Below are 27,965 nucleotides of genomic sequence, written 5' to 3' on the forward strand. Positions count from 1 at the left end.
CCCCCGCGCGCCCTCGCGCGCCCCCGCGGCCTCGGCGTAGGGAGCGGCTCGCCGCCCCGGACGCGCTGGGCCTGGCTCCGGAGCGCGCACGCCGTGCGTCCCGGGCTCGCCGGGGATCCGCGCCGGGGGCTGCGGGGAAAGACTGACAGTTTGGTCCGCCATGTTCTTCGCCGCGGCGTTCCGGGCCCGGGCGGCTGGCCTCACCGCCCAGTGGGTAAGGAGGCTCGGAATGAGCCCGGGCACTGGCGCCGCCCTTCTCCCTCTCTCCTTGCCTCTTTGGTGGTGAGCACACGAGAGCCCTGGGCTCCGGACCAGCCTTCAGGCGGCGGCAAGGACACTGCGGCCTTCGCCCTCTCCCGGGAGAGGTTGCTGCAGCGAGGAGCTCCGGGGGAGGGTCGGCAGATTTAACGAAGGCGGGTGCGTGGCCTCCTCTGCCGGACGGGGAAGTGCCCGCCTGATTTTGTGAAGAAGAGGATGCAGGAGGGCCGCTCGGTGTTGTGTTTTGCCCTGTTTCACTGTAGCGCCTGGGTCGGCCTAGTGCCCGTGCTCCCGAAGCGGGCAGCTGGCACGGCGAGCCTGGTGCCCTTGTGGCCGTCGGGTCGCATTGTTCTGGAGAGAACTCTGGGCTGTAGGTCTGCCTTGCTTGGTTTAGGAGCGTCTCCCGAGGCCAAGAGAAGGGTGACCACAGTGTTTTCTTTTGTGCCTTGCATATCGGAAAAGTTCGGCACGTCGTATCGAACGACGTAAAAGAACAGCCCAAATACTGCACAGCAGGATTTTAGAGCTTGAATGGGTGGTTTTGAGTGAGATCCAACTGCGTCTCATTTTAGGCCAAGAAATGGAATCTCAGAAAGGTTGCAGCATTCAAGTTCACTTAAAATGCAGATCCCAGAAATTGTAACCACGGGGCATTTACTGGAAAGAACGCAGCCTTTTTGTCTCTGCAGTAAAATGGAAGGGTTGATCAGTTCGCAGCGGAAGAGGGATGTAGATGGTGCCCAGGAGTGTAGAATGAGCTCGGGGCTTTAGAGCGACACCAGAGTTTGGATGGTGACCTCACTGCGTTTTTCGCTTTGTGAACTTTGGCTGTTATTTTTCTCCATTTCCTCAGTTGTAAAATGGGAATATTGTAATTTGCAGAGTTTAGTCTTTTAATAAACGTTTGTGGTCCCACGGTGGGTCATGCACTGATGGACTCCAGGGAACAATGTGGGTAAGGAGGATAGGTGACACTTGGTGACGACGTTCTATGTGCCAAGCACTGTGTTAAATATTTACGTTCTAAATCTCGTTTGTGAGGTTGGTACTCTTGATTTCCCCATTTTACATAATCAGATTTAGACAGCCCCTGTTCTTGTGGCGTTAATAGTCTTGTATAAGAGGAAAGACAATGCAAGAAAAGACTATTGATAGTTGGCAAGAGAAAGCTTGAAGGTATGAGAAGCACAAGCTGTGTTGCTAGACTCCATGGTTGGGAGGTAAGGTGAGTTCCAAGATGAAATGAGAGAGGTGGCAGGGCCCAGATCTTGGAGGTCCTTGCGTGCTATCCTGAAGAATTTGACTTTATCTTAGAGGCAGTGGAGAGTCAGTGAAAGGTTTTAGAGGAGCAGAGGGGCATGGTCAGGTTTCTGCCTTGGATGGATCACTGGATGGGACTGAAAGGAAAATAGGTTTGATGGGAGCCAAAGGCAGGGAGACCAGATTAGAGGCTCTTGCAGAACCCCAGGTGAGACTAATGAGGATCAGTCCTTGTCTACTAGTAGAAAGGATATAGAGTACAGATAGATTTTGGTTTCTTTTGTTTTTGAGGGAAGAGGACAGGGTGTAAATTGAAAAACAGTATTAACTGAAAAAAAAACTTCAGGTAGTGGAAGAAAATCAAATTGTTTTTTTTTATTTAATATATTTTTTTTTATTGATTTGAGGGAGGAATGGAGAGGGAGAGAGAGATAGAAACATCAATGATGAGAGAGAATCATTGATCGGCTGCCTCCTACATGCCCCACACTGGGGATCAAGACCGAAACCTGGGCATGTGCCCTGACTGGGAATCGAACCGTGACGTCCTGGTCATAGGTCGACACTCAACCACTGAGCCACACCAGCCAGGCAAATCACATTGTTTATGTTAACTTTGGCAACTTTTTCTTTTTTTTATTAATCATTACCTGGTATGTAGTATGTGCCTAGTAAATATTTGTTGAGTTGATGAATAAGTTTAAATTTTTGTTCATTTTCCCCTCAATTTTGAGAAATAATCAACATACATTACTGTAGAAGTTTAAGGTATACAGCATGATGGTGTGATTTACAAGTTTAATTTTTTAATTACACAAGTAACATATTGTTAGAAAAATATAATATTAAGAACAGCAAATAAAATAAGCTCAAAAAATGAATATCACCCATAGTCTCATCAACTTGGAAATTACCAAAATGTTTAACATTTTGAAGTCTGCAATTAATAGACCTTAACAGAACTTTAAAAAAATCAGGTGATATTGTTCACACAATTTTGTAGCCTGTTTTATTTTATTCCTCATAATACGTTTTGATCAGCTTTCCTTATCAGCAGACATTTTATACGGTCATTTTTAATGCTGCATAGCATTTTATTGTATGTTCTATAATTTATATAACGAGGCCCGTCTTCTAATATTTTACAAATAGTGGGATATCAGATGACCTAGGAAAAATCAGGAAAAGTATGAATAAAGAGGTTCCTAATAAAATTGCTTTCCTAAAAGAGAAACCTTTAAAGAAACCATTAACATTTTCAAACCATATACATTGCTTATTCTGTTATAATTTACTAGGGGCCCGGTGCACGAAATTCGTGCACTGGGTGTGTGTGTGGGGGGAGTGTCCCTCAGCCCAGCCTGCCCCCTCTCACATACTGGGAGCCCTCAGGCGTTGACCCCCATCACCCTCCAATCACAGGATCGGCCCCTTGCCCAGGCCTGACGCCTCTGACAGAGGTGTCAGGCCTGGGCAGGGGACCCTCATTTCCCTCCATCACTGGTTCTGCCCCCAGCCCAGGCATCAGGCCTGGGCAGGGGACCCCCAGACCCCTCCGATTGCTGGCTCTGCCCCTTGCCCAGGCCTGATGGCTCAGCCAGAGGTGTAGACCCCCATCACCCTCCGATCACCTGATCGGCCCCTTGCCCAGGCCTGACGCCTCCGCCAGAGGTGTCAGGCTTGGACAGGGGACCCCCATCTCCCCCCGATCACTGGCTCTGGCCCCCGCCCAGGCCTGAGTCCTCTGGCCCAGGAATCATGCCTGGGCAGGGGACCCCCATCTCCCTCTGATCGCTTGCTCCACCCCCCGCCCAAACCTGATGCCTCTGACCCAGGCTTCAGGCCTGGGCAAGGGGACTATCATATCCACCCAATCCCCGGCTCAGCCCCCCGCCCAGGCCTGATGCCTCGGCCAGAGGAGTTGACCCTCATCACCCTCCGATCACCAATCACCGGATCGGCCCCTTGACCAGGCCTGAGGCCTCCGGCAGAGGTGTCAGGCCTGGGCAGGGGACCCCCAGTTCCCCGCGGTTGCAGGCTCTGCCCCTGCCCAGGCCTAACGCCTCTGGCTGAGGCGTCCGGCTTAGGCAGTGGGGACCCGCAGCTGCAGCGGCCCCGCGATCGTGGGCTCCGCATTAGGCCCAGGCAAGGGACCCCTAGCTCCCGGGACTGCCAGCTTCGACCGTGTCCAGCTCCCATCGCTGGCTCCACCCCTACTTCCTGCTATCACTGGCCAGGGCGGCAAAGGCGCCTGATTCTCTGATCATGGCTGGGGGGCAGGGCAAAGGTGGCCCCAGGGCCGCCTTTGCCCTGCCCCCCAGCTCTTAGCTCCCCCCTGGCTTTCTGATCACTGTCAGTGGAAGGGGGCTTCTTCCTGCTTTCCCTTTCGCCTCCCTGCATTGTGCCTACATATGCAAATTAGCCTCCATCTTGTTGGCAGTTAACTGCCAATCATAGTTGGCAGTTAATTTGCATATAGCCCTGATTAGCCAATGAAAAGGGTATCGTTGTACACCAATTACCATTTTTCTCTTTTATTAGTGTTGATGCTTTGTTAGCTAGCTGCTGTTTTCTTCAGCAACAGGCTTTTCAGCTCATCATTGCTTAAAAAATATCAAGAACTTAGTACTGTGTCTAGAATTGCTTGGAAGATACTACTTCTATAACCTTGAGCCATATTTCTTAATCTCTTTGATCCTCATTTTCTTTTCTGTAAAGTGCAGTAATGCCTTGAGTGATTGTCAAGAATTGCCTAAAAATTATGAATTATGGATGAATAGGTATTCAGAATAGACTTTTCTTCTTTCCTTTAGTAACTGCCTGTGGCTTTCTGTAATGTTGACACCACTGTATACAGCTCATTACTGCCTCACACCTAAGCCAGTACTTAGTTTTGTAGGGGTGAGAGGGTTGTGGCATTTTCAGGGGTTGTGTTTTCAGTTTTAGAATTTTCATGTTTCATTTTTATGGTTTCTATTTCTGTCTTTTCAGTCATTGATATTTTTCTTTATGTTCTTAAGCAGAGTTGCAGCTGTTTTGAAATTGTCTGGTAAATATCCATTGATTTTTTTTTTTTCTTGAAAATGGGTTGTTTTCTTTTGTATGTATGTGCATATGGGTTTTTTGTTGTATTGTTTGTTTGTTTTTTATGTTGAGTGATTTTGGATTGAGGATGGTATGTCATAGAGGCTTTATATTTTGTTAATTCCTCCAAAGAGTTGTTGTAAGCAGTTAATGTAATTGAAATCATACTGCAATTAAACTCCCTTGAGGGCAGCAACTCAGATATTGGTTCATTTCTTTCACCAGAACTGCTTGGAATCTGCCTCATGAGCATGAATGATTTGGGGTCATCCACAGAATTTGGGTTTTCTCCTCGATATTCCTTTTTTGGGATTTCCCACTTTCCCAGGCCTGTGATTGTCCCAAACTCACCTGTGTTTATTCATACCATTAAGGTTGCAGGTTTTCCCTTAGGGGTTTACTGCCCTGTGCTGTTGAGGGTCTGCCTTCAGGCTAAAAGATAGATGTAAGGAAAAAACAACAACTCACTTCTCTTCTAAGTATAGGCTTCCCCTCCCTCCTGTGTTTGCATGCATTTGGTTTTTCTCCAGTGCTTTCAGAAAGTTTTTTGTCCTCTTATTTTTTAAAAGAAGTATTTCGTCCAGAGTTTGTAATTGTTACTCAGTGGTTTGGACTGATAATACCTATTCATCTACACTAGAAGTAGAACCTTCTGTGGTGGCATTTTTCTTTCTAAATTTTAAGTTTTATAGAATGAAATGCTCTCATTCCATTAGAGATTCATTTTTTATATATTGCTTCTCTTAATTTACTTTCATTGTTGAGAGTATTACAGATGTCCCCATTTTGCCCCCTTTCCCCCCCTCCACTTGACTCTCACCCCACGCCAGGCCTTCACCGCGTTATTGTCTGTGTCCATGGGCTATGCATATATGCATATAAGTTCTTTGGTTAACCGCGCCCCACACACCCCCAGCACCGCCGCCTTCCTCCCTTCCCTCTGAGATCGGTGAATCTGTTCCATGCTTCCATGTCTCTAGACCTATTTGTTGATTTTTAAACCTGATTTTGCAATGTCCCAAGGTATCTCCATTTTGCCTTAAAGATTCTAAAATTCTTAAAAGTAAAAAGAAAACAGGCATTTGTGTTAATTTTCTATTGCTGCTGTAACAAATTACCACAAGCTTGGTGACATAACACAACACAAATTTGCTGTCTTATAATTCTGTAGGTTAAAAGTCTGACATGGTCTAAAATCAAGGTACACTTCTCTCTGGAGACTCTAGGGGAGAATCTGTTTTCTTAGCTTTTCCAGCTTCTAGAAGCTGCTCTCATTTGTTGGATGATGGCCCTCTTCCATCTTCAAAGCCAGCAAGGGCCGAGGAGTTTCTCATGTCACGTCATGTCACATCACTCTGACCTTGCTTCTGCCATTTGTCACATATCCTTTTCTGACTTTGCTCCCTCTTCCAAATTTTAAGGGCCCCTGTGATTACCTTGGACTCTGATTATCCAGAATGATCTCCCTATTTTAAGGTGGACTGATTAGCAATCTTAATTCCAGCTCCTTTGCTGTGTATATTAACATATTCATAGCTCCCCAGAATTAGGACATGGGTATCTTTGAGGCATTATTATTCTGCCTAACACAGCCCTAAACAATTTCTTTTTTCAGCCTTAAACAATTTAGGGGAAAGAGAAAATGACAGCTTTTTAAGTATTCAGTGAGGTTCAGTAGGCCATTTTTGGCATACTACAGATTCAGATCTTTCTATTGGATATGTGAACTCAGTCTCCATTTCAAATATCTAAATAGCTGAACTTCCCTCTCTTTAGCACTGTTTAATATCAGTGCAGTACATTTGGTAATAAATTGTAGGTTCATTTACCATGTTGGTCTGGTTTTCCATTGGGAAACCTTGACTCACCACTTTTGGAGTCAGGTCAGGAAGCATGTTATAAATCAGGACATTTCTTTCAGTAAACATTAAGGACCATGTTCAAACACTTTTTGCTTTGCCTTGTTGGGGGAGAAGGAAAGCACCTTTATATGTGGGATACTTTGCTGGGCGTTTTCCCCTTTTGTAGGTGAGCATCTGAAGGTGCCCAGGCAGATGTGCCCAACATTACATAGAATACGCCTGAACTGGGTTTGTTTGCAAGTCCTATTTAACAAAATATTTTTTTAACCTACCTTTCTGAAATCGCTCAAGTTTACTGAGGGAAGTTGGTGTGTATGGTGAAGTTTTAAATATAATAGGTGCTATAAAGTGGTTTCACTTTGCTTAAGGAAGAGAGACTCTGGTTCAGGGGCCTTAGAGAGATAAGAGGAGGAGGTTAACCTTGGTCATGATGGATGAGGGAGGTATAGGGTGACATAACGTTGTCAGTACAGGTAGCTCCATGTACAAGGACAGTGAATGTGAGAGAGCATGACACTATGGACAAGAATAACCTGCTGTGGAAGGTGAGACTGGAATAGGTCACAGAGTAGAGGCCTTTGGTATGTCATACCACAGAGTTTAGATGTTATTTTGTAGGCAGTGATTTTAGATTGATCCCCACCACGGCCACCTCCTTCTCCCCCATCATAATTTTAGGACAAACATCTCTGGAGATGTGGAGAAGGGTGAGATTGCAAGGCAAGAGACAGAAGGCTATTGCGGTAATCTAAGAGGGAAATGAAAAGAGTTTGAACTGGGGATAGTTGTAAGAAACATGAAGTAGTATGAAAAACAGAATTTAAAAGTTGTTTAGGTAGAATGGGTAGGACTTGGTGATTGTCTAAAATGAGAGAGAGTAAGTGAGAGAAGGGGATCATGGAATGTTTTTCATGATCATAATTTAAGCCACTGTCTGTAATGACTGTCTAAAGCTGAATTACCATTGGGTTAAAAGAAATATTTTGTTACTTTTTTTTAAGCAAGGTGAGGCATAATTTTTTAAAAGTTGTCATGAATAGCAAATTGACATAAAGATAGGAAAAATGTAATCATAATATGGCATTTCTCTGCATCAAAAAGTTACTAGGTTTCCTTGGGGATCAATATAGTAGGCAAACATATTTGAAAATTTCAGAGGTGAAAAGGTGCAGAACCTACCTATTCGTAGAAGTATATGACAAATCTATGAATCCTTTCTGTAGAGAAGCAGTTATTTGGGATTAAATCTCAGAATTACATAGCTATGATGGCTAATAAATTTAACTATCAGGAGAGGTATAAAAAAGCAGAGGTCCAAAGGTAAGGTTATTTACTTGCCTAAGGTCACACATAGAATAAATTGTGTTATATCACTACCTTTACTTGTTATGTTTGCCTTCTTTGAATTGTCCAACTCTTCGCCAGTTCCATGCTTGGTAATCCAATGTTCTACCATCTGTGTTTAGTAGAACTCAGAAATTGGAGGGTTTCTGGACCATAGTTGAATTGCTTTTGGGAGGAGTGGGTGTTGGGTGGGGGAGAGGTGGAGAAGGTAGGAATGATTGGAGAAGCAACAGAGCAAAGAGAAATGAAATGCAAAGGAGAGGGGATTCAAATGGGTTTCTTCCAAACAATTGAGTATGGTCAGTCTATAGAGCATCCATCATAAGCAGCTTTCTGAAACTTTTTATGCCTGGAGTTTTTAAACTAATTTAGTAAAGAATTGAAAAGGAGGATGCAGTTGACTCATTAATACAGAGTATATGACTCATTTGTACAGAATGAAAACATGTTTATGAATATCCACACTAAATGAAAGCTGGCCTCCAACTTGATTCACACAAAAGTGAAAGGCTGTAAGTTAATGGTATATTAACTCTTCAAATGTATGCTAACAGAGTGTTGTAGAAAGGATACATGACTGGGTTTGATCCTGGCTCTTCCACTAACTCTATGTGTGACCTTAGGCAGGTAAATAACCTTACCTTTGGACCTCTGCTTTTTTATACCTCTCCTAAAAGAGAATGGGCAGGATGTAGTGTAGTAGACTATAACTCTTAAGATCTTTTACTTCTGTAAGTTGATTCGATTGTTTTTAGTTATGGATCTTAAAGTATTTCCATATGAAAAATTTTTTAAGGCTTGTGATTTACAAAATTTTCTTAAAATTTTAGGGAAGACATATAAGGAATTTGCATAAGACAGCTGTGCAAAATGGAGCTGGAGGAGCCTTATTTGTGGTAAGTAATTAACTTAGATTTCTTCAGAATGAAAAGACTTGAAAATTTAGGTAACTTTGTTATAATAATCCAAATATCTTAAATAGCCATGTCTTTAGTATATCCTGGCCATTGTGGGAATTTAAATATAGATAATTGAATTCACTACTTTTAAAAAGATATATGTGGTTCCAGCTGAACTTCTCAAGTTTAAATTGGTACCAGAGCAAATCTAAGAATAAGAATTTAGATTATTATTCGGTGAAATTACTATGAATGAGCTTTAACCCAGTTTCACACTTTGAATTTTTAAAACTCAGTCATTTTGGTTCACTGAAGATTCTGAGGCTGCAACTTGGGGATTCCCAAAATGGCACTAGTTTGAAACTTACAGATTTTAGTAATAGAATGAATATGTTGGTAGTTGGCCTTTGTATTTTTGGTTCCCAGGGTTAACTACAGGTAAAGGTCAATGAACTCCCTAGCTTAGTTGCACAATTCAGAAAATATAAGATAATATATCCCTCTTCTCTGGCAAAGGTACAGTGTTCAGGAATTAATCTGGTGGTGTTTAAAGGCAATTTACTGGACTAGTATGATTTAGAGTTAGTGGTATAGTCTTGTAAACTGAGTTATTCCAAAGCTGAATCTTAATGTTAGTTGGCATACTATCGATAAGTAGATTTCTGCTTTATATTTTATCATCTTTGTCTAAAGATATATCAAATATGCCATGTGTTTGAGATCATTGTCCAAAGTTTTAATTTTCTTTTTTCTTGTGTGTCTTTGAAAAAGAACTGAGAGTTAACATATTACGAGATTCAGTTCTGTGTTCACCTTACGTACAAAACATTAATCATTGTAAGTGTTAATCTTAGTGTGACTCATTTGATTTCCTGTTGACATGCCATTTCTTGTCAGTTTTTAAAGAGGGCTTGCTTTTTTATGAAGAAAAAAATAAAGCTTCTTGCTGTTGGCTAGTTTCTATTACAGAAAACTAGCTGTTGGCTAGTTTCTGTTACGTGGAGAAGGCTTTTGTACCTTCCCTAAAGTAAGTGAATCCCTTTGACAATTTGATACACTCTCTTTGGAAAAATACACGTATGTTCACACTGAAAATTCTGTCTTCATAAGGCTTCCAATAATTAGTAATGTTTTGGTAATTACATTTGAAGATCCTATCCTCTAATCAAGTTGGATAACCCTTTGTTTTTTGGTCCTAAAGCTACTTCTCTTAAACCATTAAATGGTAGTTTCTAAAACTGTCTGAAATTTTGAATTCTGCTAACATTACTTGGGTAATCATACTTATCACATGTGTATTTACTAATTAGTTTAGCCATTCTTTTTGATGCAAGGATAGATTGATTTGTATTGTGTTGAAAATAAAGTGAAGAGATTAAATGAGCAACAGTAATGTGCAAAATTATTCACACTTTTGAGGAATTTTGATCATTTTGGAAAATATTTTTTCCCTTTGTGTAGCACAGAGATACTCCTGAGAATAACCCAGATACTCCATTTGATTTCACACCAGAAAACTATAAGGTATGATAAATTAATGTTATAATTAATGGTACAAAATATTTAGTATCTTCCAGAAGTATAAAAACGGGTGCTTTTCCTTTGATACAGAGGATAGAGGCAATTGTAAAAAACTATCCAGAAGGGCATAAAGCAGCAGCTGTGCTTCCAGTCTTAGACTTGGCCCAAAGACAGAACGGATGGCTGCCTATCTCTGCTATGAACAAGGTACTGAATTCATTTTTGCCTTAGTTCAAAAAAAGGAGATTGTATATGAAATTTCTTGTATAGAAGTTCCTCTGACAGCCATTAATGTCAAAATATAAGAGTTTGAATTCCTTTAATTATGTTTTCTCAAATTATGTATGTTTTTGTTGGTTCCCTTAGTAAAACAGAAAAAGTAGAGTTTTTTACCCTTGTAAGAAATAATAAAAGCATTATAATGAGGTTTTCTTTTTTCCCCCTTCTTTTTGGTCATACTACAGATAAAAGATCCCAAATGTGTATAATTTGCTGTCAAGATATTCTGAAAATCAATGTACTATTTAAACACCAGAATTAAAGAAAAAGGATCTGCTTATAGCTAATGGTGAATCTTTATAATATTTTTATCTTTGGTAACAGGCTTTAACAAAAACCTATACAATATATGATATATGACACTTGATTGTGGCACCTTGGAATCAGCAACCCATAACAGAAATGTTATGAGTGACCCATTTAAATGAAGTTAGTCTATTCATACATATTCAAGATTTCAGGTTTCTTTTACTAATTGTATTTTCAGTACTAATCCAAATATCAAGTTTATTCCTATTCTATTAATATAACTGCATTTGTGTGGTATTATGTTAAAGTGTATAGTTTACAAAGTGCTATACAAAACCATATACGGTATTTGATTCTTACGAGAATCACAAAACTAATAAGTGTGATGTAATGGAAAATATATTTGACTTTGAGTTAAGTCATTTTTCTTTGGACATCCTTCCTCAACTGCAATGAAGATTTTGAACTAAGTAGATATTTTCTAAGTGTTGTTATGATTTCTAAATGATAAGAGCTGGGAACTACTTCTAATTCTTTACATTTTCTAATTGACTTACAGGGATTCTGCTCTACTTTATTTCTCTTTTCACTTTTTAAATTTTATTTGGTCTGTTACCATTGTCATCTTTCTTGGAGAGTAGGAATGTCCTCAATTTATTTAATGGAATCCCAAGTGCAGATTTTTTATTTAGTTCATTTATCTCTTACTTGCTTTGTATAGTACCCTAACACTGTTGTGGACCCTTAGTATTTTTTTGACTATGAAAAAATGTTATAAAGCAAGTTTGGTTGGTACCATAGTTAGTAAACATAGCCAGATGTGTGTTTGTTTGTTTTTTTCTTTAATTAATCACATATTTCTTTGGTGGTTTCTAAATAACTTATATTGGTTTCTATATTATAATAGCCAACTTTATAAATAATTATTGAGGTATGTTTTTAAATCATAGATACTTTTTAGCAAAAATGTATTTTTTTAAATAATGACAAGCTTGTTGAAAGTCTTGCAGCATGGCAAATTTAGTAGAGCAAAATAAAATAAATGAGAAATTAATGTGAGAACATTTCAGAAATACTGTCCTATTTCGAATTGGATGTGTATGTGTAAAAGCAGAAAATAGCATATAAAGAATAACAGTGATGGTGAACCTATGACACGTGTGTCAGAGGTGACACGCGAACTCATTTTTTTGGTTGATTTTTCTTTGTTAAATGGAATTTAAATATATAAAATAAATATCAAAAATATAAATCTTTGTTTTACTGTGGTTGCAAATATCAAAAAATTTCTATATTTGACACGGCACTAGAGTTAAGTTAGGGTTTTTCAAAATACTGACACACCAAGCTCAAAAGGTTCACCATCATTGGAATAGGATCAAGATTCTTTCCACTTTACATCTGAGACTTTAAATATTACTGTTTCTCTCTGACCCCAAAGAAAAGCCCAGCCTTACAACAATAACAAAATCCCAAAACTCACACATTATTTCCTTAACCATCACTTCACTGTGGTGCACAGCAGCAGCCCCAGGGAAGTTTTTTCAAAGTAGACGCCAGGGCCTTACTCCCAGTGATAGGGCTCCAGTACATATATTTTCAGGCTTCAGCATGTGTATTTTGAGAGAGCTCCCCAGATTTAGAGGTACATGCCTGGTTTAGTATTACCAAATTAATCTTTTCACAGGTGAGCTGTGTTTAGATGTCTTCTGAGAACACATCAGAAATGCAATTTAATGAGCTCTTCTTTCATGTCAAAACAAGAATATATACGTAATTTTTAAGAATATCAGATATCAAATCTTAAGACCTGATCAGGTAATATTAAATCACCCAGAAAGTTGTAGCCAGGATTATAGTCATGATAGACTGTGTGTGGACCAGCCCTAGCAAATAGCTAAAAAAAACCTGTTTTCTCTAACAGACTTGCCCTGACCAAGAGAGTTGTGCTCAAATATTGAGTCCCTTGGTCCTGAACACCCCCCACCCCCACACCCCTTCACTCTCCACCTTTCACCTCCCCACTGCCTCCCCAATATATCAGAACAAGTATTTTCTGTAAATTCATTGATGTGTACGGTTGGGAAGTACTAGTCCAGAAGATCTATTGGAAATAATAAGGTTTGATTGTTCTGAAGGGGTGTGTGTGTGTGTGTGAGTGTGTACCAATACGGGCTAGTAGGTAAGCTTTGATTCTCAACTTTTTCTGTCCCCATACCATTTGCACACACTATACTTCACCAGTTACATCAAGGCCTTTTTGAAAAATTGGTGAAAGGTTGAAAATATAATTTAACTTATTAGGGTTTGGTCACCAAATTTTTGCTATTTAGAAATTTTAAATTGTAAAATATCGAGTTAAATGACCAAAGTAGAAATTCTTAATGAGAGACTTAAAAGTTTAGAGAAAAAGACACTTTTGCAGAGATAAGGGCTGGGGTAACCATTAATTAGCCTCTGGGCTTTGTAGTGTAAGTGTAAGATATCTGTAAAAATTAAAGGATTTATACTTTGCAAATAAGAAATACAGGTATATTTTCTGCTTTTGAAGAACTTTTCTGTTTTTACCAAATTGAAGCAGTAACAAAATATGCTTTTAACCAAGCTCAATTATTAAACCTTATAATTATGTTTTTTTTAAATTTCCTACTATTTTTAGGTTGCAGAAGTTTTACAAGTACCTCCCATGAGAGTATATGAAGTAGCAACTTTTTATACAATGTATAATCGAAAGCCAGTTGGAAAGTATCACATTCAGATCTGCACTACTACACCTTGCATGCTTCGAAACTCTGACAGCATACTGGAGGCCATTCAGAAAAAGCTTGGTATGGGACACATTATACGTATAACTTTTATGAAAATTATAATTGTCTTTCTGGAGTTGATCAATTTCTACCTAACTTCCAACTTTTGTCATCTTATTGGATCTCTACTTCATGAGTAAATTTTGTCTTACTGTTTGTCTACATTTATTTCTTACTTTGTACTCCTAGTTCTCAGCCTCATAGTTGAATTTTCATCTTATCTTTTTCTAGTCATTAAGTATGTTGGAAAAGCTAGGAATTTTAAAGTTTTCATTATTTACAAATTAAGTTTCATTGTGTAATAATAGCATGTGGTATGTAAAAAGTGACTATCTTATCCTTAGGTCCTTTCAAATTAGCCTTTGGACAAATAAAATAGTAAGAATGTGTCAGGAAGAGAAATTTGAAATGGGGTTTTATTATAGTAGCATTTACAAAATTGAAAGGGCATTTTTCCACACAAAACTGTCATTACTGCACATATAACTTTACATAAGTAAAGTAAAAGGAGGTTTTTGGTTTTTTTAAAAATTTTTGTTACTGAATATAAAGTACTTGGATGTGGTAAAATTTGAGCAGTATTGAAGTATATATAACAGAAATCTGAAATCTGTTCATAATCCTACCCTCCACCTTCAAGATACAAATTCTGATAATAGTTGAATAATTAGTTTTAGGTTTTATATTGTTTTCATTATTAAATACATAAATGTAATGTGTCTGTGTGCTTTTTGTACTTTTTTTGACTACAGCATAATAAGTATGTCTGCCTCATATTTCTATTATTTCTTAAGTTATTTTGCGGTTACTTTTATGTATATTCCTCTTTGCATACCTGCTGTATACTGAGATTATTTTCAGGAAGTAGAATTGCTGTGTCAGGTTTTGACAAAATGCCTTCTCTAAAGATATTAGAGTAATTGTTTTCCTCTCATTCTATTTTTAAATTTATTTTTTTTATCCTTATCCGAGGATATTTTTCTATTGATTTTTAGAGAGATGGAAGAGAGAGGGAAAGACAGAGAGAAATATCGATGTGAGAGAAACACATTGATTGGTTGCCTCCTGCAAGCGCTCAACCAGGGCTTGGGCTGAGGAGGAGCTTGCAACCAAGGTACATGCCCTTGACCAGAATCAAACCTGGGACCCTTCAGTCCACAGGCCAACGCTCTATCCACTGAACCAAACCAGCTAGGGCATCACATTCTTAATGATGTTTGATATTAGCAGTTTTCTGAGTCTTTGCTAGTCTTACAATATGATTTTAGTAGGTTAATTATCACTGTTAAAATGAAAATTGTACTGTTGGTTTTACTGCTATTTGACAACAAACACTGGAGATAAGTCACCTGAAATTTGATTGTTCTTAAAGGAACGAGTTCACATAAAAAATTTGAGTTTTCTAGTACAATTGTGCAGGCTTGTTTTGTTTAAGAAATTTAGTGCTCTTAAATATTTTTTGTATATCTCCGTAACATGTCGTTGGTTTTCTTTTCTTTTTTTCTTAAATCATATTGCTATTAAAATATAACCTGGGGGGGGGGGGGCAGGGGCGAGCTGAAGGGGGTCAGTGGCGGAAAAAAGGGGACATATGTAATACTTTCAACAATAAAGAATTATTTATAAGTTTAAAAAAACTGGAAAAAATATAACCTGGTCCTTACAATGATCATTTATATTTTTAGGAATAAAGGTTGGAGAGACTACACCTGACAAACTTTTCACTCTTATAGAGGTGGAATGTTTAGGGGCCTGTGTAAATGCACCAATGGTTCAAATAAATGACAACTACTATGTGAGTATTTCACTTAATATGAATTAAAACTGTATGATGTCATGTTTAAAATACTTGTTTTCCCGTCCTATGAATGTTGGTTTCTAAATTATGCATTTAGAAGAAACTTGGCATAAATATCCAAGGTTTGTTTTGTTTGTTTCTTTCTTGGCTTCCTACTCATAAAAATGTCATAGGAATGGAAAACCTTTCATAAAAATGTCAATTTTAGCTTCCACGTTATTGCCCATCAGATAGTTTTTAAAAATTTATCTTTAAATATTTTTGCATTTAAGTCTTGGAGGTAATGATATATTTTTAAAACTTTTAAATTATGAAAAATTTAATTTACATACAAATACAGAAAATAGCTATCAAGATTTAACAGATAATAATACTTTCCACACTTAAGGAAATTATTTTTATCCTTATTATTATTTGTAGGATTATCCTACAGATGCAAGTAAACCATTCTCATTACCACCAAAAATCCTATTCCTTTCCATTCATTCCCAGAGGTAACCACTATCATAAATTCAGTGTATATTCTTCTTGTACATGTTTTTAAACTTTTAAAATATGTGTATAAGTTACACTAATAATGTAATACTATATTGCTTTTTCTAACAATTTTATAGAGGTAGTATCATGCCTGTCTTTTAGTACTGTTTTAGCCAGGTCTCACAAGTTTTGATAAGTAATATTTTCTTCATTTAGTTCTAAATATTTTTAAATTTGCAGTTTTTTCTTAAACATGTTTTTAATATCCAAGTGGGTGGAGTATAGTTATCTTTTTTTAATTGCCTGCTACCCTAATTGTATCACGGTTTTCATTTATAATATCTTGTTAGCTCATACTTCTTAGAAATTTGCTCATGGAACTTCTTAGAGGCCTGTATTAAAGGTGGATTCTTCAAGAAGAGATTTGCTTTGCTACTCTCTTGCTCCTGGAAATGCTACGTCCCAAAAGAGAGACCCTCTCTTTAAACCCTTCCCTCAGCCTTCAATGTGTAAGATTCTAAGCTAGCAGACTTTTTAGGGACAGTTTAATTTCTGTTTACACTTATATTGAGGATATAGCTTTTTGGGGTCTTAACTTCATGTGATTTGGATATTTCTTGTGACCTGGGGCTTTGTCCCTTGCCCCTCCAGACCAGTGATTTTCAACCTTTTTCATCTCATAGCACATAAACTAATTACTAAAATTCTGCAGCATACCAAAAAATATATATTTTTGCCAATCTGACAAAAAAAAAAAACCCCAAAGGATATAATTGATTCATTCACACCAGACAGCTATTATTGTATTGGCTGTTGTCATTTTTTTTTTTATTTGACAACCTAAGGGAAAAGAGTTCAGTGCCCCTGACTAAGGAGTCAGGTATTGCATATTTTAAAAAATTCCTGTGGCACACCAGTTGAAAATTGCTGCTCTAGACTGAAATCCTGAAGCCAAATTTGCATGGTGTTCTACCTCTCTCTACCTGAATTTTGAGGTTTTGGTTTCTGGGTATTTCTTTGCCAGTATATTGATGAAATTTAAAAGCACCTGTAGTTGTTACAACAAGAAGTTCAGTCAGGATAGTTATTCTGCCATAATGCCTGAAATGGATATCTATAACTTTTTTAATGAAGATGAAATTATATTTCTTTGGCCTTTTAGATTTCTAGGGTGTTTTCATTCCCTATAGTGGTTTTCTTCATTTTAATGATCAGTGATTTAAATTTCTTCTCCATTTCCCCTACTTTAAAAAAAAGTCCTTAAAAAATATGGCAACAACTTTCTCTTTTCCAACATTCTGCAATTTATTCATAATAATGAGGATCTTTTTTTTTTTTTTTTGCATTAGCTCCATTTACAAGAAAGAGAGCTCAGTTTTTTTTTTAATTAAATCTTTATTGTTCAGATTATTACATTTGTTCCTCTTTTTTTTTTCCCCCCATAACTTCCCTCCTCCCAGTTCCCGCCCCACCCTCCGCCCTCACTCCCCACCCACTGTCCTCATCCATAGGTGCACGATTTTTGTCCAGTCTCTTCCCACATCTCCCACACCCCTTTCCCCCCCAAGAATAGTCAGTCCATTCCCTTTCTATGTCCCTGATTCTATTATAATCAACAGTTCATTCTGTTCATCAGATTATTTATTCACTTGATTCTTAGATTCACTTGTTGATAGATGCATATTTGTTGTTCATAATTTGTATCTTTACCTTTTTCTTCCTCTTCCTCTTCTTAAAGGATACCTTTCAGCATTTCATATAATCCTGGTTTGGTGGTGATGAACTCCTTTAGCTTTTCCTTATCTGTGAAGCTCTTTATCTGACCTTCAATTCTGAATGATAGCTTTGCTGGATAAAGTAATCTTGGTTGTAGGTTCTTGGTATTCATCACTTTGAATATTTCTTGCCACTCCCTCTGGCCTGCAAAGTTTCTGTTGAGAAATCAGCTGACATTGGTATGGGTACTCCCTTGTAGGTAACTGACTTTCTTTCTCTTGCTGCTTTTAAGATTCTCTCTTTGTCTTTTGCTCTTGGCATTTTAATTATGATGTGTCTTGGTGTGGTCCTCTTTGGATTCCTTTTGTTTGGGGTTCTCCGAGCTTCTTGGATCTGTAAGTCCATTTCTTTCACCAGGTGGGGGAAGTTTTCTGTCATTATTTCTTCAAATAGGTTTTCAATATCTTGCTCTCTCTCATCTTCTGGCACCCCTATAATTCTGATGTTGGTACGCTTGAAGCTGTCCCAGAGGCTCCTTACACTATCCTCGCATTTTTGGATTCTTTTTTCATTTTGCTTTTCCGGTTGGATGTTTTTTGCTTCCTCGCATTTCAAATCATTGACTTGATTCTTGCGCTCCTCTGGTCTGCTGTCGGGAGTCTGTATAATATTCGTTATTTCAGTCCGTGTATGCTTAATTTCTAGTTGGTTCCCCAATATAAGATCGAGGGTCTTATTAGTTTTCGTGTAGATCTCATTAAGTTTATCGGCAGCTTCTAAACAGTTCTTGAGAGACCTTAAAAGTGTGGTTCTGAACTCTATATCTTCCATTGACAATTTTGTCCTGTTTCTTAGTCTCTGCATTTTGTTATGCTTCCTTGGTGCAGCCCCTAGTGGTCTTTGTTTGCAGTCTTATAGTTAAATCTTGATTGTTGTAGCTAATTCCAGGGAGGGTTTGACCTCCAGGCCAAGTGGCTATGAGAATCAGCTGTGTCAGCAGTGAGAGAACTTCTGTCCTCTAGGGAGGTGCTAATCTAGCCTTTGCCTGAGGCTATCCGACAAATGCCTCTGTGCAGGGCTTGGGCGGGGCGGGTCGCACAGGATCAACAGGGTGGGCCGGAGAGAGCAGTTATGGCGGCTCTCAGTCCTGTCCCCAGGGGCTCTGCCTCTCTGAGTCCCAGCACCCGCTGCAAAGCTCGGAGAGAAAGCTGCACTCGCTCTGACTGAAGCCAGACAGTCCTGTTTCTCCCGTTTGAGTCTGGGTCCCTAAAGACTCGTTGGGATCTGGAGCTCAGAGTCTGCGACTCCCTCCCGATTGAAAACAACAACCGCGCTCTCCGCCGCCAGCCCGCTCCACGCACTCCGCACCTCAGAATTTGACTTCACCACTGCGCCTCCTCTGAGTGTCCGTGTGCGTTTCTCTTTCCTCCTAGTTGTAGGACTTCCACTCAGCCAGCGTTCCTGTGGTTCTGGGTGATGTCCCTTCCGTTTTTTGGTTTCACTTTTGAAGTAGTTGTTCAAAGCAGCAAACTCCGGCGTTAACCTATGCCGCCATCTTGGTTCTCCCCAATAATGAGGATCTTGATTTAAGCAAGAATTAGAGTGGCCAAGGCTTTCTTTGAAGCATAGTAAGTCTAAATATGGTAGCCTATGGACTTACCCAAGAGCTAAAGATTCTTTCAGTTAGTATAGTCTTTGGCAAGGCAATTAGTAACTTGTATGTATCTCAGTTGATGAGTGGATAAAATGAAATAGTCACATAAACTTGGATTGGATCCTACCTAGGGAAAACACAGTTACCACATTTTGATGATGGTTAGATAGATTTGAATATGGACTTGACATTTGATTTTATTAAAGGAATTATTGTTAGCTAATGAGGTGTGGAAATGGCATTATGTTATTTAAGAAAATTTTCTTATTCTTAGGAAATGGCCTCCTGAAGTATTAGGGATGAAGTGTTATAATGTCTGCAACTTGCTTTCAAATGGTATAGCCCCAAAGCATGTGTGTTCATAATAAAAATATGGCAAATTAAAAATTGTTCAGTCTAGGTGGTAGGGATATGGTATTCATGTATAGTTTTCAAATTCTCATAATAAAAGATTTGGGGGAGGAATAAAATCGATAATTTAAAGATGTATTCTAGCTATGAAGTTCTTAACATCTGTTAAACACTAAGCAGTTTCAAAGCAGCTTTTTAGTTTCAAAAATGTTTCATTATTCAACAATATTAAAGGCAATTTTTGACTAGGCACTGGAAATATAGTATTGAATCATGATTTCTCTAGCATTTTCTCATTTAATTCTCAAGTAAGTTTACAAATGAAGAAACAGACTTAGGGAGGCTAAGTAACTTGCTAGGTGGTACTGCAAAACATTTTGTTAAATACTGAACAGTTTTAGAGGGGGATGAATGGATATAATGTAGTTTAGATAGTTTTCTCCTAGTTTAATCTTACCATTCTGTTTGACTCTTTTGATTAAATGTAGGTTGCAGCAACTAGGCATACGAGTGGGCATGTGTTTATGTGTTTTCTTTCTTTTTTTATTTTAAATAACAGAACCCTTTCTTGAGTCACATATTTTACACAGGTGTAGTGTATAAAATATAGAGCTGTTCTAGTTGAAATGGGGTTTTGAGGGTCTGCATCATTAAAATGTGTCAAAAATAAGGTGGGTTTTTGTTGTTGTTTTCTTACCTTTCCCTTTGAAAATTAAATGAATTTTGAAATGGTAAAATTAACCTGGGAAAAGAAGATATCCCTAGGATATTAGATCTTTAGGTTAGGGATAGATATTAGTCATCTACTTTTAAGTTACTATGCCTGCTGGTGCTATTTTATTTACTACTAGAGGCCCGGTGCACAAAATTCGAGGAAGAGTAGGCCTTTGCAGCCCTGGCTGCCTCACGGCCCTGCCCCCCTCCCACACCCACCTTGGCCTGGTGCTGCCTACATCCGCTGCCACATACCCCCGGTTCCCCGGTTCCGCAGAGCCCCCCCGATGATCACCCCACATAGGGTGGTCTGGGCCTCCCTCTTTGGGGCAGTTGCGGAGCCCCCCCATTGATCGCCCCTTTGGGTGGTGGCCTGGGCCTCCCTCTGCAGGGAAATGGTGGAGTGATGGTGGGCCCCCCGACCAATCACATCGCACCCGCCTTGGCTGGCCTGGCACCAGTGGGTGTCGCGTAGCGTGGTAGTCCAGACGGTCGTTCTGCTGTTTGGTCGATTTGCATGTTACACTTTTATTATTATAGATGTGCTGCCTCAGCATTGTTGAGCATGTGCCATAGATAGCACAGTTCTGTTTTATATATTTTCTCATTTAATTAATTCTCAAGTAGGTTTACAAATGAAGAAACAGACTTAGGGAGGCTAAGTAACTTGTCTGAGATTACTAGCTAGTAAGTGATAGGGTTGAGGACTCAAATGCAGAACTGTTTTGCTCCAAAGCACTACTCTATTGCTTCTTTAGCTGCAGCTCTTAATACATATAGCATTTAGCAGTTTATACTATATGTAGAAGTTATTCCATTGCTGCTATCTTGGTAACTAACTTGTAAGTTGAGAAAGACAAATAATAAACTAATTGATATTAGGGATTTGCACAGATTTCAAGTAGAAAGTAATTTTTTTAAAAAAATACATTTTTATTGATTTCAGAGAGGAAGGGAGAGGGAGAGAGAGATAGAAACATCAATGATGAGAGAGAATCATTGACTGGCTGCCTCTTACATGCCCCCCACTGGGGATTGAGCCTGCAACTCAGGCATGTGACCTTGACTGGAATTGAACCTGAGACCCTTCAGTCTGCAGGCTGATGCTCTATCCACTGAGCCAAACCAGCTAGGGCGAAAGTAATTTTAATATTTTTTTTTTATAGGAGGATCTCACACCTAAGGATATTGAAGAAATTATTGATGAGCTCAAGGCTGGCAAAATGCCAAAACCTGGGCCAAGGTACGCTTTTATTTTTATATAATAAATTTTAATGGTTTAACCTAAAGTAGTCTTTTATGTAAACTGATGGTAAGACAACACTTTCTTTATTTTGACATTATAAACAAATATTTGTGTGCTGAGATTGTTCTTATTTTAAGTTAAAGTATTGAAAATAACTTCTAAACTTGTTTTCAAATTATTAAATAGAAGTTTATTTTTCAGTATGGATTAGCTAAAAATAATTTTGAATTCTTCATGTTTAGTTTTATAAAGACATCTTAAATTTTGCAGAATTCTGTGGGATGTAGAATATTTTAGATGTAAAAAATATATAGGTAGGCTATAAGTATACATAAAAATATATAGGTGGTGGCCAATGGATAACTCTAGACATTAAAGTCACTTTTTTTTATATAATAAAAGTAGGGACAGTGGTGGATATATCTCAACAATATTTTTTTTAAAATAAGCACTAAACTTTCATTAAGTAGATTTTCTTTAAAAAGCACTTTTTTAAGCCATAAAATCTGTATAGAGCTGCTCTTTCTATGGAGCATGTCTGCCCTCGCCTTTCCCTAACCTCTTCCCTCAGGTGCATTTTCCTTGCCTTTCTCCTAAGCTCCAAAGGCCCTTTTTATACCTAGGTAACCTGTTTCCTGAGCTCATTTCTTCTACGGCTCACTTCTTCTACCTTTGTGACTTTCTAAATAAACTCTTATTAAAATATATATATGTATCTATATGAGATCAAGTTTTCTAGAATGCAAATGAGTTAAAATGATGAATGTACAAATAGTGTTGGAATGGCTAAAAAAAAACAGATTTACCTCTTGAATTGTGATGAAGAGAACGGTAATTAGTGGATGGCATTTTAATCATAAATTATCAGGAAAACAATTTTTTGGTTTTTATTAAGTGAAAACCCTAATTTAAATTGTTAATGTCAGGTGAATGAATAGGGCTTAGATCACTGTCTCTCTGTTTGTGTTCTGAGGAATGTTTACAGATAAAATGAGGAAAGTTACAGCTAGTAGATAAAACAAAGTTTGTAGGCTTTACTGGAAGATTTTACTGCCTTTATAATATTTTAGTATGTCTTTTGTGAATGGTAGGGGAAGGAGAACATTTGTAGGCAGACATAAGAACCCCTGGGGCTCTGTTTTTCCCCTCAAGTATCTCATGGGACTGTCATTTCATAGAACAAACTTTAGGAATCTGGACCAGGTTATTCTTAAAATAACTGTCTTTTATAAAATTCTATAATCCTGTGAAGAACTCAGGCAGTATACATAATTAACTCTTCCATTTATTGTTCCAGAAATTTTGGTTTTTATAATCTTCTTAAATCAGTTCTTTGTGTGGATAAAGAGCTTAAACCACAAGGGGGAATCTAGTAAAAGAGCAGCAGGTATACCTGTGTGACTAGTTAACATAAAAAAATTACAAAGCCAAGTATTGTTTTTATTAAAGCTAAATGTTATTTTGCCATTTACCCTGAAACTTTCAGGCTTTGACAGTACACAGTGTCTGCTTTTTGATCTGGTTTTCATAGTAACTTATAATACAAATATACTAATTTCTGACTTTGTAGCCATTCCTCATTACAATACTCCACTTAGCTACTTGCATTATGTAATGTACTAGTAATAGCTAGAAAGATCTTATAAATGATTGTGGTATCACTTTTCTGTCCTCTCAATAAAAAATGATTTCCTAGGACTTGAAAACAGACATATAAGATTAATGACAGAATGTGAAGGGCAAAGCCAGAGGGAGTAAAAAGATGTAAATTGAACAAATTCTTCAGCTAAAATTGATGGGAGGAACAAAGTAAATGAACAAAGCTAGGGAATAGGAGGGGTGAAATGGTAGATGCTGAGTTGGGCTCTAGCAACAGAGGTTAGACAGGGCAGAGGTTGAGCCAATACCTGGGAAAGTATGTGTGTGGGTGAAACAAAAACCAGACAGGTTCTTCTACCTCTGTGTTGCTTTTCTTCATAGATTCCTATATAAGTACCTGTTCTTGTTTCCTTTCTGGCTATTAGCAACCCTGGTCTGGGTCCTGTTTTTTGAAAAATTAGTACTATTATGGCCTAAAAACATAAATACAAATAGATTTTGTATTTACTACTTCTAAGAGACATCCCTCCCAAATCTTCAAATTCCTCAAGGAATCCAGTTTCTATTTAAAGTATAATATATAAGTGTGTACTCCCTCTGTTCACAATGACAGATCTCATTCTAAATAAAATCCAAATATAAAAGATGTAGTGTCTAGTTTATTAAAACATGATTTTTTAAAATGTCCTCTGGGTTAGGTTATTTTCCTGTAGTTAAGCTCTGATACTGGGGCACTTGCTGAATCCCCCAATACTCAGTTTCTGTATAAAATAAGGCCAGTAATCACTTATCTCATGGCATTGTTGAGATTAAAGGAGCTAATACTGTATATACACTGCTCAATAAATGGGAGCTAGTATTAGGTTATTTTTATATTTTTCATATTTATATAGTGAATTTGATATGTCAGTTTTCATGTTTAACTTTACGAAGAGAAAATTTTGCAGCAATTCAAATGTTTGGATTAAATAATATATGCTAGTTATTAGGTGAAAAATAGTTACTTAACTGGGCTGTTGTGAGGTAACAGTTATAATTTTTTAAGTAAAAATTTATAAGTAGTAATAATAATCAATTTAATGTTAACTTGCTTTTCTTTTCAGGAGTGGACGCTTCTCTTGTGAGCCAGCTGGGGGTCTTACCTCTTTGACCGAACCACCCAAAGGACCTGGTTTTGGTGTGCAAGCAGGCCTTTAATTTATATTCAACTGTAAATATGTCACTGGAGAAATAAAATATGAATTTCCTATCTACATAAATTTTTAATATTTATTTCAACCTGTGAACACCTTAGTGGTAACTTAGCAACTTATAGCTCTGTAAGTACCATGTCAAACTTAATAGCTCCATTTTTTTTTTTTAAATCCTCACTTGAGAATATATTTCCATTGATTTGAAAAAGAGAAAGAGAAACATTGATTGGTTGCATCCACCTTTTGGTGTATGAGACAACACTTCAACCGACTGAGCCACACCGGCCAGGGCTTCAAAGCTCCATTTTAAAGTCTTCTGCTAGCTTTGGCTAACTATGAAGACGTTATTCCATAATCTAGTTAATAGTAACTCCAAAACCCCATTCCCGCTCCCATTTTCAACTGCCAGGTTATTTTTATCAAGATTACAGGTTATTGTGAAATAAAAATTCAAATTTCAAATACATTTTGCTTTTCCATGTTTAGCCATAGCCAAGTCTTAAGTTAACATGATCTTTCTATAAACTTTATTTATGTCAGTGCACTCTTGAAATATTTTTATATTTACAGCATACAATTGTTACTGTATTTCCAACTGTGGTGATACTTCAAGTAGGCTGTAAGTGTTAAGAGGATAAGGTAGTTGTTTGTAGGTCATTTGAGTTGAATCTTGCTTAATTTTTTTTGCCCATTTTTCTTGAAAATCTATTATATTCAACACAAAAGCACTGTTTCTAATGATGATGTCCTGAATAGCTTTTGAAAACATTTGGCAGGTAAAATTTCACTACAATAATCCAAGATGGTTCCAAAATGTATATGGATACAGTGAGTAAAATTTCCTTGCCAATTTCCAGAAGCTGGAGGTAACAGCTATGTCCTAGCCTATGTGTTTACCACCACTCAATCCTTCATTTCTTCTCAGTTCTTAAATGTGCTGGTTTTAAAAAGGTACATTTGGGGAGGAAATTTACTTATTGCTGTTTAATGGCAAAAATAAACTAAAAATTCAACTTTTCATCCTCCCTGTTGGCAAAAAATCTTAATATCTGTTTTGGTTTTTGAGTTGCTACTGAAAGTTATTAGGGGAAAAGTTACTGATTGCTCAGATTTACTTGCTGTAACTGGAAGAGGCCATTGCTCCAGAAAATTCTACAGCACATGATAATAGTTTTGCAGCCCTGGCCAGTGTGGCTTGGTTGGTTGGAGTGTTGTCCCGAACACCAAAAGGTGGTAAGTTCGAACCCCAGTCAGGGCAGGTACACAGGTTGCGGCTCCTGGGGGAGGCACCTAGATGTTCGTTCTTTTCTTTTCTTTTCTTTTCTTTTCTTTTCTTTTCTTTTCTTTTCTTTTCTTTTCTTTTCTTTTCTTTTCTTTTCTTTTCTTTACTTTTCTTTTCTTTTCTTTTCTTTTCTTTTGTTTTCTTTTCTTTTGTTTTCTTTTCTTTTGTTTTCTTTTCTTTTCCTTTTCTTTTCTTTTCTTTTCTCTCTCTCTCTCCCTCTCTCCCTCTCTCCCTCTCTCCCTCTCTCCCCCCCCACCCTTCCTCCCTCCCCCTTCCTTTCTCTAATAATTTTAAAATTTTGTTTAAAAAGTACTCATTGCAAAGGTCTTACATCTGTAGAGACTAAGTCATATGATAATTTATCATCTGAGATTTTATTTTACATTTATTATATTCACCTTCCTGAAGAATGGCAGTTGTTAAAAAAAAATTTTTTAAAGATTTTTTAAATTGATTTTTAGAGAGAAAGGGAGAGGGGGAGACACAGAGAGAAAAACATTGACTTGAGAGGAAACAGGGGGAAATCAATTGGCTACCTTCTGCACACCCCCTACCTGGGAACCAGCCAGAAAGCCTAGGCATGTGCTCTGATTGGGAATTGAATGACAACTTTTCAGAGCATGGGGAGATATCCAACCAACGTAGCCATACTGGCCAGGGCTGGCAGCTTTTTGAATGATCTAACTGGACTTACTGTAGTTAAAACATAAGGGTCATTGATGCTAAAAGTGTGAAGCTCTAAATAAGTTGGAAAGATTTTGTAGAATGGGTTCTAGTTCATATAAATCAAATATACACATTTTGGGTGTCTGCTAATAATAACTACTCCTAATTATATGTGATAAAATTTTTCTTTGACTAAGAGTGATGTTTAATGCTTGAGGTCCTTGATCTCCTGGTACTGTAAGGAAAACATATTTTACCCACTTGCTGAAGATGGATTTTAGGACTTGAACCAACGAAAAACCAAACTATACAGTTTAAAGCCTTATTAGCAGCTTACTAATCAACTAGTTTTCTTAAGGCTTCTTTTGAGACCTATTCATAATATCTATAATAAGAATTACTTTCTTGCCCTGGCCGGTTTGGCTCAGTGGATAGAGCGTCGGCCTGCGGACTCAAGGGTCCCAGGTTCGATTCCGGTCAAGGGCATGTACCTGGGTTGGGGGCATATCCCCAGTGGGGAGTGTGCAGGAGGCGGCCGATCATTGTTTCTTTCCCATCGATGTTTCTAACTCTCTATCCCTCTCCCTTCCTCTCTGTAAAAAAAATCAATAAAATGTATTTTTTTAAAAAAAGAAAGACTTACTTTCTTGATTTATATTTCTAGTTTCACATCGAAAAGGAAAATAAAGTCCTCTTGCCTTCATGAGTTTCATTAGAACCTTTCAAATAACAGATTGTTCCTGATTTATAATTTTCCATGTATAATCTTAATATGAGCTTCATTAAAAGATTTTTTGCAACTTGATTTCTACAAATAACTTTTACAGGTAGTGTCCTATTGAGCATAGTCAATAACAGTAACTTGGATCATGATTGCCTATGAGTCTTCCTGTATTCATTGATTTTGATAAGGTTGTATATATGGCTGCTGCCATAAATTATGGTTAATGTACTTCAGCAAATTCAAGATTAGCTACCTTTCAATTTTTAAGTGAGGTACTTAGTGTTACAGAAATAGCTATTCCCATTGCAATCAATACTACTTGACCTCTATGACAGTGACTTAAATGAGAACCAATTCAATGACTTAAGCGATATCAGTTATTTCAATGTTTAATGGATTTCTTTTTTCTTTGTATTTCATGCCAAAAATATCCAAATTAAATTTAATAATCTTCCATCTCTAGCCACAAGGTGCTCAATTACTATTGACCCTATGTTTTAGAGTAGGGAAATGAGGAACCTGGGGGGGGGGGGATAGTGATCTTTAATGCAGGTTTATGCTTTATGTAGTAATTTTTTGGGATTTAGCTTTCTCTGTCAGGTCTGAAATGGCACATCTGTGATTGGTGACAAAGTTGTAACTGTACTCGTCACAGGTGGGTGTTGTAGCTTAGAGGCCACTATTAATGATGCAAGAAGTGGTTTCACTCCAATTATAATCCCTTTGGTGGTTAAATAAGGCATGTACACAATTTCAAGAGTTACCCTTTTTTTAATTGCTCTTGACCGGAATCGAACCCAGGATCCTTCAATCCGCAGGCCGTCGCTCTATCCATTGAGCCAAACCGGCTAAAGCGAGAGTTAACCTTGATGTAAATAAAGCGCCCAGAAGGAAGTCAGAATAAAATGGTTTCCTTCCGATTATGTAACCCTTTTGGTGGTTAAATGAAAGCATGTACAAATTGTCGCAGATTAAACTCAAT

At 37.9% G+C, this 27,965-nt stretch overlaps 1 protein-coding gene across 1 annotated transcript; it reads left to right on the forward strand.

Moving 5' to 3' along the window:
* Positions 1-35: 35 nt before the first annotated feature.
* NDUFV2 (NADH:ubiquinone oxidoreductase core subunit V2) lies at positions 36-24,377 on the forward strand. Its single transcript, XM_059706609.1, has 8 exons — positions 36-214; positions 8,639-8,704; positions 10,169-10,231; positions 10,319-10,435; positions 13,416-13,584; positions 15,249-15,358; positions 21,440-21,516; positions 24,222-24,377. The coding sequence occupies exons 1-8, from the start codon at positions 161-163 to the stop codon at positions 24,313-24,315; spliced, it is 750 nt and encodes a 249-aa protein (XP_059562592.1). The 5' UTR covers positions 36-160; the 3' UTR covers positions 24,316-24,377.
* Positions 24,378-27,965: the final 3,588 nt, after the last annotated feature.

Source organism: Myotis daubentonii, chromosome 8 (genome assembly GCF_963259705.1).
Source record: "Myotis daubentonii chromosome 8, mMyoDau2.1, whole genome shotgun sequence".
Taxonomy (NCBI): Eukaryota; Metazoa; Chordata; class Mammalia; order Chiroptera; family Vespertilionidae; genus Myotis; species Myotis daubentonii.